At 42.2% G+C, this 12,370-nt stretch overlaps 1 protein-coding gene across 2 annotated transcripts in view; it reads left to right on the top strand.

The window, feature by feature from the left end:
* Window positions 1–12,370, top strand: part of USP46 (ubiquitin specific peptidase 46) — a 77,273-nt gene that overhangs the window by 25,314 nt on the left and 39,589 nt on the right. For both annotated transcript variants that reach the window (XM_070372392.1, XM_070372391.1), the window contains exons 2-4: window positions 3,648–3,728; window positions 6,335–6,548; window positions 8,098–8,327. In XM_070372392.1, the coding sequence (XP_070228493.1) occupies window positions 3,648–3,728; window positions 6,335–6,548; window positions 8,098–8,327 (525 nt within the window). The remainder of the gene's footprint in view (window positions 1–3,647; window positions 3,729–6,334; window positions 6,549–8,097; window positions 8,328–12,370) is intronic.

Below are 12,370 nucleotides of genomic sequence, written 5' to 3'. Positions count from 1 at the left end.
TCATTTTATTTTGTTATTTTTGCTGTTGAGTGGGAGGCCAGTGAGAGGGGCAAAGGAGTGTAAGAGTTTTGAGGAGCTTGGAGAAGGCTGGAAATAGTCACTGTGGAGTGGAGAATGAGCGTGTTAGGAAAACGCTATTAGAATGTGGGCGTGTTGAGAGCTGCCTGAATTTGGTGAGTTCAGTTGAGTGCAGTCAGCTTGGGGTGTGACTTCTCCCCTCTAATATTGCTCATCTGTCTGGGTTCAAAGAAGGTGGATAGTTTGGTCCCCTCTGGGTTGACTTTTTGCCAAGTAGTGTAAGCAAAGGATGGGTGGGGGTGTGTGTTTATGAGAGCCATTGAAATCATGATCCATGGACTCTAAGCTAGATGAGAAAGGAGAGGAGTGAGGGGTTCCAGCCAGTCTCTGTGTGGCTGTAATGGGATGAGCCGGCAGGCAGAGCCCAGCCTGCCTGGGTTTAGGTGGTGACCAGATCCAGGCTGTGTCTTTGGGAGTGGGTAGCTGGAGTGGAGTGGAATAAAAGGCAGCTGCGAAAGAGGACACCAACACTGAGAGAGCAGGTGTGGGAAGGTGCTGCCACGTGGATCCTGAAACCACCCAGCATGATGGCAGGAGACGGGGTGTCAAGGTAGGTCGCTGGGAGATGGAGGGTTAGGCAAGATGAGGAGAAAGGAAGGGGTTTGTACAGTGCTGGGAGGCATGGGCTGCGGAGGGCAGATTTTTTAAAATTTTGTATTTATTTCCACAGGCTTTCTCTAGTTGCAGTGAGCCGGGGCTACTCTCGAGTTGCGGCGCGTGGGCTTCTCACTGCGGTGGCTTCTCTTGTTACAGAGCATGGGTTCTGGGGCAAGCGGGCTTCAGTAGCTGCAGCACGTGGGCTCAGTAGTTGTGGCACATGGGCTCTAGGGTGCACAGACTCCGTAGTTGCAGGCACAGGCTTAGTTGCTCCATGGCACATGGGATCTTCCTAGATCAGAGATTGAACTCATGTCCCCTCTATCGGCAGGCAGATTTTTAACCAGTGGGCCACCAGGGAAGTCTGAGGGTAGCTGTTCTGACAAAAGGGTGACATTGCAGTGATCTGGAAGCCCCCCAGGGTATCAGATCTCCCTCTTGACCCTTCCAGACCTCCTGCGAGAGGATGAGTGGGCCTGACCTGAGGCGTGGCCAGAAGTGTGGCTCTCAGGTTTCATGAAGACCCTGTTAGCTCCCTTCCCTCTTCCTGAGCTGTGCTGCGGTGCCTCCTCCCCTGCTGCCTCTTGTCCAGGGTATCCTCTCAAGCACCCCCACCCCCACCCCCAGTCACTGTAGTCAGCCTGAGTCACAACCAGCACTGCCCCCCCTACCGCCACCAGCTCCCTCTTTGGTGGGAAAGTATTAAGATAGATAGAAAAAGCAGACTCCACTCAAGAATTCCCAAATAGCAGAAGTCATGGATTGAATAAATGGCTGCCTCATAAAGAAAGATTTAATGAAATCTGTCTCCATGTGCTCTACTTTTATATCTGACATTCCTCCTGGGCACTAAGCCATATATCCTAACGTTGCTTCAGAAATGGCCGTGGGTATATTTAATACACGTTATTTACATCGATTTATGATTGAGATGTAGCTTTATTGGAAAATATTAGTGATTTTTTTCAATACCATGAAATCCTGCTTTAATGAAGTATTTTATGAATTCAGCCTGTATATGGAGTCACATCATTGTGAAGGCAATGAATCGCTCCCTGCCCCCCAACCGGGCCCCCCACCATTAAAAGATAGTGAAACTGTTGTGCACACAAATGGCCACTGAATGTAAAGTCTCCGGTGGACTTTAGATTGGCGGAACAGTATAATGGACCTAGAAGACAAGTGGAAACAAAGGATATTATGATAAGGGGATGGAATGTACTATTTCTGCTGAGGTTCTGTTTGCTCAGAATTGAGTTGTTCTGCCCCTTTAATGTTTGCTTGTTGACACGTGACCATCTTGACAGGTTCTTAGCCTGCCTTTTGGCCATTTCTTTCTGTGATAGGAGATTCTAATTATACGAATCCAGAATAAGTAGCAGCAGCAGATTTATTTTTTATAAAGCCTAACAGTCTCTTTTTAAAATGCCTGTCTCCCAGATCTTTGAGAGTCTGTGAGCTGTAGGTCTTCTGTGATAGCCCGAGGATTTGAGGAGCATAGAATAATGTAGAGCTGTGAGTAACCGTGGGGCCTGGTCCTCCCTACCCCCACATTACTCACCTGGTTGGACTGAACTTTGGTCATTTTTCCTAATCCCAGTATCCAGGCCTTGGGGGGAAATGATCATCAGTGAGGTATTGCCAATGACCTCTTGGCCCTTAGCAGGGCTCAGGAAATGATTTTATTCAGTAGGATTGCTCTGCATAGTATTTGGTTAAGAGTATGAAATCCCAAGTCTGACTCCAGGGTTCAAGTCTAAGCTCTGCCACTTATTGACTGTGGTTCTTGGACAGATTCTCAACCATTCGAAGCCTTAAGTTCCTAACTGTTAAATGGGGATTATAATAGTGAGTACTTACCTGACGCTGAAGCTCCAATACGTTGGCCACCTGATGCGAAGAGTTGACTCATTGGATCCTGGGAAGACCTGATGCTGGGAAAGACTGAAGGCAGGAGGAGAAGGGGCGGCTGACGATGAGATGGTTGGATAGCATCACTGACTCAATGGACATGAGTGTGAGCCAACTGCAGGAGAGAGTGAAGGAGCCTTGTATGCTGCAGTCTGTGGGGTTGCAAAGAGTTGGACACGACTGAGAGACTGAACAACAACAATTTACCTGATAGGAATGTTGTGAGAATAAATAGTGCAATTCCTGGCACACAGTGGGAGTATCCAGTAACTTATTATCCTCGTGTTGGAGTGTTGAAATGAGTATGCATGGCTTACGATTTCATACACTTGGGAACCGTTAGGTTTTAAATTCTATGTTTCCGTTATTTATATGTCCTTGGACATTTCACTTTCTCAATAAGGCCTTCCCTGACCACCCTATTTAAAGCTGCAACTTATCTATCCTTCACGCCTCCCCACTCCATGCTTTCCCTCCTCCCCCTACTCCCTGGAGTCCCTACCCTCATTTCCAGCTTTGTTTTTCTCCACTGCACTTACGCGTTCTGATGTACTGTCCAGTATACTTGCTTTTTCTTTCAGACTGTCTTTGTCTGCTGTTCTGTTGTCAGAGCCTAGAATAGTGCCTGGCATGTGGTGGGTGCACAGTAGATAAATCTTTATCAGAAAAACACCACTGACTTTGACATTGGTGGTATGATTCTATACACCACTGTATAAAAGTATAAAAGCTACTCCAGGTATCTGAGCTTAGAACATTTTATTTGAAAGTTCTGAGTGGTAGTTTGCTCGTTACTTGTCCTAAACCTCCTTTCCTAATGGAAGGTCATTGAAGCCGGGTAGAACAGATTTGAGGGACGATGAAGTTGGGTGAGGAGAGGAATAGGCTGACCTCATTACCTCATCTACGGTTTGCTTCCAACACCTGTTTTCAGCATGACCATCTCCAGACTCTGTGGCCACTCGGGGAAATGCTGGTCTCAATAGCGGGCTCTCTCAAGTATTCTTTTACTTTTTGTCTGTTTTACATGCAACAGAACTTTTGCTGTTTTTCTCTTTCAGGGCACCAATGCCTCTGCTCTGGAAAAAGACATTGGTCCAGAGCAGTTTCCGATCAATGAACACTACTTCGGATTGGTCAACGTAAGTATTTTGAAACGTACTGTCTTACTCAGGTGTTTTAGCATTCTTGAAGCAATGTCACTGCCATTTTCATCATTACCAAGTTTTAAATAATTGTTCATACTCCTTGGTTACCATAGGTGGCAAATAGCAGAGTGGGGGATGTTTAGTCCAATTTTTGGAAGTATGAGTTCCCCAGAAGAGGAAATTTAATTAGTGCATTATTAGGTCAGATTCTCATTTTTTCCCCTGTGCTTTAAAGGATTTCCTTTGCACACTAACTTTCAGAGCAATATTATTAGCCTTTGTAGCAAAATCTGCTTTTGTGTGTCCTCCCTTTACCATCTGAATGGGCTTGTCAGATGGTATACATCAGCTCAGCCAGAGTGTTGAAAGGGTTACCAGCTCATCACCAGTGGTTGCTTCATAGCATAATTTGGTATCTGAAGCATGGATGGGAAGTGGGGGGAGACTGGGGCCAGTTTATCTCTAAATCCCTTGGCCTCATTTCACTTGTGCTCAGCAACGGTCCCCTTGTATATAGCCAGACTTGTCAGGCACTGTGTCCTGGATAAGTTCATGATGGCCAGGTAGTAAGGCAATATTACCCACCACCCTCATGAGCTTTCTTCTCCTTTCTCTCTGGGGTGGAGGATTTAAATAACATCAGCTGTTACCTCACAAGCCCCAGGTTTTCTGGAACAACTGCTCTGAGCATGGTCTGTCAGAACTCAGGTGTCATAGGTCACAGTCTCTACTGAGAGTGTCCTGAGCGAATGCCGCTTGTGGAATACTGGAGTGGACGTTGTCTCTGAAGTAGTACAGACCTAATCCAAAGTCTGCCTGTGCTGTTCCCTGGCTGTGTGGCCTTGGGCAAGTCACTTGCCCTCTCTGAGCTTCCGTTTCCCCCCTGTGAAATGGATCACGGTGGTTGCTGCTGCTGCTGCTGCTAAGTCGCTTCAGTCGTGTCTGACTCTGTGCGACCCCATAGACGGCAGCTCACCAGGCTCCGCCGTCCCTGGGATTCTCCAGGCAAGAACGCTGGAGTGGGTTGCCATTTCCTTCTCCAGTGCATGAAAGTGAAAAGTGAAAGTGAAGTCCCGCAGCTGTGTCCCCGGCTTATGGTGAAGGATCCATGAGAGCTCTTATTGACAGTCCTGACGTGAGGCTGAGGCACACAGTGACATTCAGTAAACGTTAGTTCCTTTTCTTTCCCAGGAGTTGTTCACTGGTCCAGGGACCAAGTGTTACTAAAGGGTGTCTGGCTAAAGGTGAGGTACTGAGTAAAGAAAAGAATGGAAGGAGGAGGCTACAGTACTGGAATATAGGGCACTGTGTTGATGGAATACTGACTTATAATTGTAATGCAACTTTTTAGGCATTATGCAAAGGCCTCTTGCTTAAGCTCTATGAGGATAGTTATTCAAGTTGAGGGTATTCTGCCTTGGCCAGGGAAAAGACAGATGCAGACTATGGAGGAATAAAGAACTAAAGCCATCTCCTAGCCTGTGGAAGCGTTGTGAGATCTAAACCTATTAATAGTTTTGTACATGTTCACTTCGAATGGTAGTTCATGAAAGTTACAGCTTCTCTTTAAAAAGGGGTTTTTCTCATCATGTAATTGTGTCAAAGTAGATTAAAATGTATAAAAATAGAAAGTGTTCTATCTTAGCATATGAAGAAATGTCACGGTAAGGATGGCCGTGCATCTGCCTCGCTCTTGGGCAGATGACACACAAGCCAACAAACCAGGCTTGAGAAGATGTTCATGTTCTATTTTAATCTTACACAGCATTTTCTAACCTGCTCTTAATCTTCTAATTGCCTTAGATGGTTTTCCTCTTTATTTTAGCGTGTATGAAAAATTCTAAAATGAACATCTCAGCTATGTGTTCTCCCATAGAATTGGTTATCCAGCCAGTTGAAAACCAGTGAGACGATGACTTTTTGCCTCGTTCAATCATAACCGTGGCTTTTGAGAAGTGCAGAATGTTACTCTGTGAGTCCTACTATGATGGCAGGAGATCAGGACCTATGTGCTATTGTATTGAGGCAGTGGCTACTTCGGCAGAAACGAGATTGCTTTGGAGAAAGTGAGGTGATTGGTCTGAAGCCTGTGGCAGGAGTGCCAGACCCTTGAAAGAGAGAAACTTAAAAACAAGTCCCTGCTCGGTTAAGGCTGGTTCAGCTGAGCAAGTGGTTCCTAGTAGCTGGATTTCTTTCTGATTGGGGTTTTTATTTTCCCTGTCATAGGAGTTTTGATGTGTTGCAACGTGACGTCTTCTGTGTCGCCAGCTGCTTTTCTGTGTCTCCATATCATGTTGATTTTTTTTTCCTTCTTCACCCTCTCTTTTAAGCACCAGAAAGTCTCATTAGATTTTTAAAAACCAAGGCTGAGTGTTCCTTATCATTTTATAGAGACTTTTATAGCCTAGAGATCTCTCCAGCTTGTGTATACCAGCATTCATTTCCCTGGTGATCAGATAGTCACTGGTGTTCTGCATGGCTTACTGGTCTACCACCGCATGACATGGGGGACCTGGGCCAGTTCACACAAGGGCGGCCCCTCCCTCTCCTCACTGATCCCGAGAACCCTGATTTAAATCGGCCCTCTTGTCCTTTGGCAGTTCGGAAACACATGCTACTGTAACTCCGTTCTTCAGGCCCTGTACTTCTGCCGGCCGTTCCGGGAGAACGTGCTGGCGTACAAGGCCCAGCAAAAAAAGAAAGAGAACTTGTTGACATGCCTGGCAGACCTTTTCCACAGCATCGCCACGCAGAAGAAGAAGGTTGGCGTGATCCCACCAAAGAAGTTCATTTCGAGGCTGAGAAAAGAAAATGGTGAGTGGCATGGAGACGAATGTGTTTCAGATCTGAGATAAGGAGAATCAACAGGTCTGTGTAACCTCAAAATGAATCCCCCCCCTTTTTTTTAAATGGGAAAATAGTATGGCCAACTACTCAAATATCAGTTTTTAAATAAAAGATATTTCTTCTTTTCCACCCAGTATATAAAGCAAAATTGGATAAAAAGAAATATACTTAAAAATTCTGATTGGGACTTCCCTAGTGGTTCAGTGGTTAAGACTCCACATCTCCTGTGCAGGGGGTGTGGGTTCCATCTCTGGTCAGGGAATTAAGATCCCACATGCCACATGGCCAAAAAAAAAAAAGTAATTTATCATTCCAAAATGGAATGATCTTTTTATTTGCTCCACATTCGAGGACTTTTTTCTGGGTAGGATCATTATAAGAGGAAAAATTGCCCAAGGCAGGACATTGACTGGAATAAATAGGTTGATGTAATAATTGAATAAAACAGTACTGTCTTATAAACTTGTCATAAGTGATTAAACTAAATGCACATTATCTAATTAGAGCCTCTCCTGTTTTAAAAATAATACCTGATTTTTATATGTCTAAAAGAGTTGAAGGATATCAAATTGATATTTTTCTATAATAAAATGTCCTGCTGTCACTTGATTTTCTTCTTTTTTTTTTTTCCCTCTTTATCTGTTTTTTTTGGGGAGATGTGGTGGTAGAAACAAGGTTATTCCAGAAGTTTTGCATGGGTAAATTTTATGACTATAGAAATATTTGATATGGCAACTTGTGTTTAGCCTAGATTTCAGCCGTATTTCAACAGACTTGCACAGTTAATCAGTTGTTTGTTTTTTAAAGTCTCATTTAATTTGATTGCTGTCTTTTGAAGTTGTTGTAGTTTATACAGACCAGAATAAAAATAATCTGAGAAGGAAGCAGAACCCTCCCAAGTCTCCCTTGTGAACATGATTAATAATGAAGTTTCACAGCTGCATTCATCTCTTGATTGTTTGTCCTTATGGCAGGGAGCAGCAACGGGCTGCTAGAATCTTCTGTATTTGGTTTCAGAATGCTATCAGATAGATACATTCTCGTATATATCTCTCATCTCCCTTATGTGTTTCATTTAAGCTGCTTCTAGGCTGGTCCAGAGTTTAATATGATCTTTGGGAAGAGACCCTGTCATTCTGGATAGATTACAAACTGAATAATTGATCATTGGTGGTCATATTATATTAAATATTGATATTTTATCAGGGAGCTTGTCAAGTATTTCCTGTTCTTTTTCTTTTCTTTTTTTGTAGAGCAAATACAAGTGTTTGTAGCTTTATATATATATGATGACTTTACAGAGGGAGATTGGGAAAATTTAGTTCTCAGTGGTAAAAAGTAGAAGTGAACAAAAATTTTTTTAAAAACTTATCCATTGAAGTTGCAAGATAGAGGTGAATATATCCCATACATGTCCATTCTTTCGATATAAAAATTGAAACATGGTTTGTAAAATTAAGCATTTCCTTTGCTTTTCAAGAGCCAGAGACTGAAATAACAACCCTCTCCTTTCCAGATCTCTTTGATAACTACATGCAGCAGGACGCCCACGAATTTTTAAATTATTTGCTAAACACTATTGCGGACATCCTGCAGGAAGAGAAGAAACAGGAGAAACAAAATGGAAAATTAAAAAATGGCAACATGAATGAACCTGCGGAGAATAATAAACCAGAACTCACCTGGGTCCATGAGATTTTTCAGGGAACGCTCACCAATGAAACTCGATGCTTGAACTGTGAAACTGTAAGCATCATGAGGGTTTTCATGTAATTTGCTTGTGCATATTTGTGCGTGAGCTATCTTGTGCATGAGTGCAGTGTGGCATCGTAGCACCTAGCAGTTGTCTTCCTTGTATACAGACTGTTCTGTTTATATGTTTGAGCCTCAGGTGCAAACTTTGGAAGCTTGTCTCTATCTAAGATGTCTCAGCCGGTGGAAGTAGAGTGATCAGGGAAAAATCTCAAAAACTTAGATCACTATGCAGCATGGGCTAATTTGAGGGTCTAAAAATTGAACTATTGAATTGGACCTCTGCCAGTTATCTTGAAAATATTTGGGCCACAAGGAAGTCATGTGTGACTTAGAACAGACCATTTCCCCGGCATAAAGGGAATCAGCTGTGCTATGGTGAACTTGAACTCAAAAGACAGACCTAACTTCTGATTCTCCAGCAGTTAGCTGGGTGAATGGGATGAATCTCTGACAGCGCTGTTGCAGGGCCTGGGTGAGTCTGGCACATGGTAGGCACTTAGTGTTGAATTTGAAGACGTTTTCCAGAGGGTGATTCAGGAGGTCACGTTGGCTTCGTATATTTGAGTTAACTCTATGAGTGGCCTCATGATGTGGTAGATAAAAGCCCAACTCTAGGGCCAGGCTGCCAAGTTTGTATGTAGGCTGCCAAGTTTGGAGCTGTGGGACCTTATGCAAATTATCCAACCTCTCTGAACTCACTCTCCTCATCTGTAAGTTGGAGGTGATGAGAGTGCTTATTTCCTAGGGTTGCTGGTTGGTGGTTTAGTCGCTAAGTCGTGTCCAACTCTTGTGACCCCATGAACTGTAGCCCACCAGGCTCCTCTGTCCATAGGATTCTCCAGGTATGAATACTAGAGTAGGTTGCCATTTCCTTTTCCAGGGGCTTGTCCCAACCCTGGAATTGAACCAGGGTCTCCTGCACTGCAGGCAGATTGTTTACCAACTGAACTATCAGGGAAGCCCCAGGGTTGCTGGGAGGATTAAACGAGTTAACTCTCGAAAGCACTTAAAAACTATGCTTGGCACATACCAACCAAGTATGCAGTAAAAGTCAGCGTTTATTATTTATTATTATAACTACTAACAATATGGAGAGTATGGGCTCATTTGGGGTCTCAAAGTTTAACACTATGAAAAATTCTCAAGAATTGTGCATTTCTAGGGGAGAGAATGATTTTCATCAGATTCTGCAAGGGGTCTAGGACCCAGAAATGGTTAAGAAATGTGAACTTAAGTGAGAGGCTTTTTGTTTTTTGGCAGTCTTCTATCCTTTTAAACAAGTTTTGAAGCGTTCTGATATGTTCATTGTAGAAATAATTAGAAAACATAGCTAAGCAAAAAGAGACTAAAAGTTACCAGTAATCTCCACTAGAGATGATAAATTTGTAACATTTTCTAAAAATTGTGATCTTGTTAGCCCAGAGATAACCACTTAAACATTTTAACATTTTGAAATATATCCTGCCAAAACATTTTCTACACATATTTATCTATCTAGAGATCTCTCCTCCCTCCCTTTCTCCTTCTGTTCCTTTATATTTTATATTCCATTAAAATTCAATGGAATATAGAAGTAGAATGTGTAATAAATCCATATGTATATAACTTGGGGTCAGTGATTGTTAGCACACTGACGCATCTTGATCATCTTTCCTGTCATATCCCTCTTCACTGAACCGGTCTGTTTTTAAGGAAGTCCCAGGTAACATCATTTCTCATTTCTTCATTACTTTGCTATAAATCTCTGAAAGATAATAAAAGGTAAGAAAAAAAAATTTTTTTAAACATCAGTACAATACTATTATCACACCTAAAAATGATTCCTTTAGATCATAATTCACTCAGTGTTCAAGTTTCTCCGAGTATGTCTTTTTTTTTTTTTAAACAGCTAGTTAATTCAAATCAGGATCCAAACATGGTCCATACATAGTCCATATTTTCTTTGGGAGAGTTTGTATACATTTTGAATGTTTTGGTAGAACTCAGAACTTATCTTTGCATCCTTAAAACATATAGTTCAGTTTGCCTTGTTTTTGGAGAAGGCAGTGGCACACCACTCCAGTACTTTTGCCTGGAAAATCCCATGGACAGAGGAGCCTGGTGGGCTGCAGTCCATGGAGTCACCAGAGTCAGACACGACTGAGCGACTTCACTTTCACGTTTCACTTTCATGCATTGGAGAAGGAAATGTCAATCCACTCCAGTGTTCTTGCCTGGAGAATCCCAGGGATGGGGAAGCCTGGTGGGCTGCTGTCTATGGGGTCGCACAGAGTTGGACACAACTGAAGCGACTTAGCAGCAGCAGCAGCAGCAGCCTTGTTTTTGATCTCTATATGAATGAAATCATACAATATGTGTTCTTTTGCATCCTGTTTTTTTTTCCTCACTAACCCTTGTGAGATTTATTTGTGTTGTTACATGATGCTTTAGTTCATTCATTCTCATTGTCCTATGTCAGTATTTATACAACTCTATTATTTTTATGATACAAGCTATTTATTTGAGATTTACTTCTTAATATTTGCTCTCTATTAAATTAATTATTGCCTGAAGATATCACAATTCATGAATCCATTTTATTGCTGATGGATATTTAGTTGTTTTCAATTTGGGGCAACTATGAACAATGAACATTCTAACATATAATCTAGTATACATAAATTTAGTTTCTTTAGGATATATGCACAGAAGTAAATTTGTTAGGTCATTAGGTGTGCTTATCATTAAACTCATTTGAAAATATCAAATTCCCACCTGGTATATAAGCATTCTCATTTCTCTACATTCTTATCTATACCCATTCTTAGATATCTTCACTTTGGTAATATAGTGGCTGTATAGACAAGTATTCTTTTATTCAATAAACACCTTTTTTTCTTTTTCACATGTACTAAGTAAAGATATAGACACTGAGGATGCAGTGAGACCTTTGCCTTTCTGGAAGTTTGAGCATGAATGATAGACATAACAAATAATGAGTTTTGTAATTATGATTGCAAAATTTTATGAAGGAGAACAGAGTATTCTGTGAGCTTATGATACAAGAACCAGAACAGTGGGTCATCACATCTCTTCATTTAGCCAGATAACCTTCCCCAGATTGTCTAATCCGTTTGGTTATCTTTGAAATGAACACAGTTACTAAATCTATCTTGTGATTCTCTGCATGGATTTTCAGATAGGCTCAGTCACATTTGTAATTTCTTTTTTTGTCTAAGAACAGGTCAGTTGATCCCAAAAAATACAAAGGTTGCACCCCCAGACGACTGATTTGCAGAACCTGTTACTGAGCCTGTTAGTTCGTGGAAGGTTACTGTGGATCAGAAGCCTGTGCCCAAAGATTCCTCCAAAACTTTTGGATCATACCATAGTGTTTGTTTCAGTGGGATTCCAACCATTTATACTTCATTTGCAGAAAACAATGAGACTGTGTCTTTGTGGAGGATGGTGCACTTTGAAAAACCTGGATCTTTTTCCCCCCACCACAATTTTATTTTTTTAATTTATTTTTTAAATGGAGGATAATGCTTTACAGTATTGGTTTCTGCCCTACAACAATGTGAATCAGTCATAATTATATATATTTCCCCTGCTTTTTGAGCCTCCCTTCCCTCTCCCATCCCACCCTTCTACATCATAGAGCGCGAGACTGGGCTTCCTGTGTTATATAGCAATGATTAGATTTGTGGCAAGAGTTGTCCCCCCCACCCCCACCGCCGCTCTGGAGTTACTTGGATAATCACCTCCATTTTCTTAGCGACTGTAACTGGTTGGGAGCCTAGGAGTCACCTAATCCTTTCTCGCCCTGTGCCCAGGTCCCTCCAGTGACGTCCTAGCCAGTTGGTCACCAGCATCTGCTGGATTCTGTCCAGCGATAGGGAACCCAATCTCCCAGGCGACACCTTCCATTTTTAGAAAGCTCTGATTGTTAGAAAGCCGTCTACTTTCTAAGAAAATACATAGTCTGCAGGCTTTTTCGTTGTTGTTATTGTAGAACGTTGAGAATTCAGTGTAAAAGAAGACCTTAAGTTAAA

Source organism: Bos mutus, chromosome 6 (genome assembly GCF_027580195.1).
Source record: "Bos mutus isolate GX-2022 chromosome 6, NWIPB_WYAK_1.1, whole genome shotgun sequence".
In the NCBI taxonomy this organism is placed as follows: Eukaryota; Metazoa; Chordata; class Mammalia; order Artiodactyla; family Bovidae; genus Bos; species Bos mutus.
Note: the sequence above shows the minus strand (reverse complement) of the source record. Positions and strands in the feature narration are given on the sequence as shown.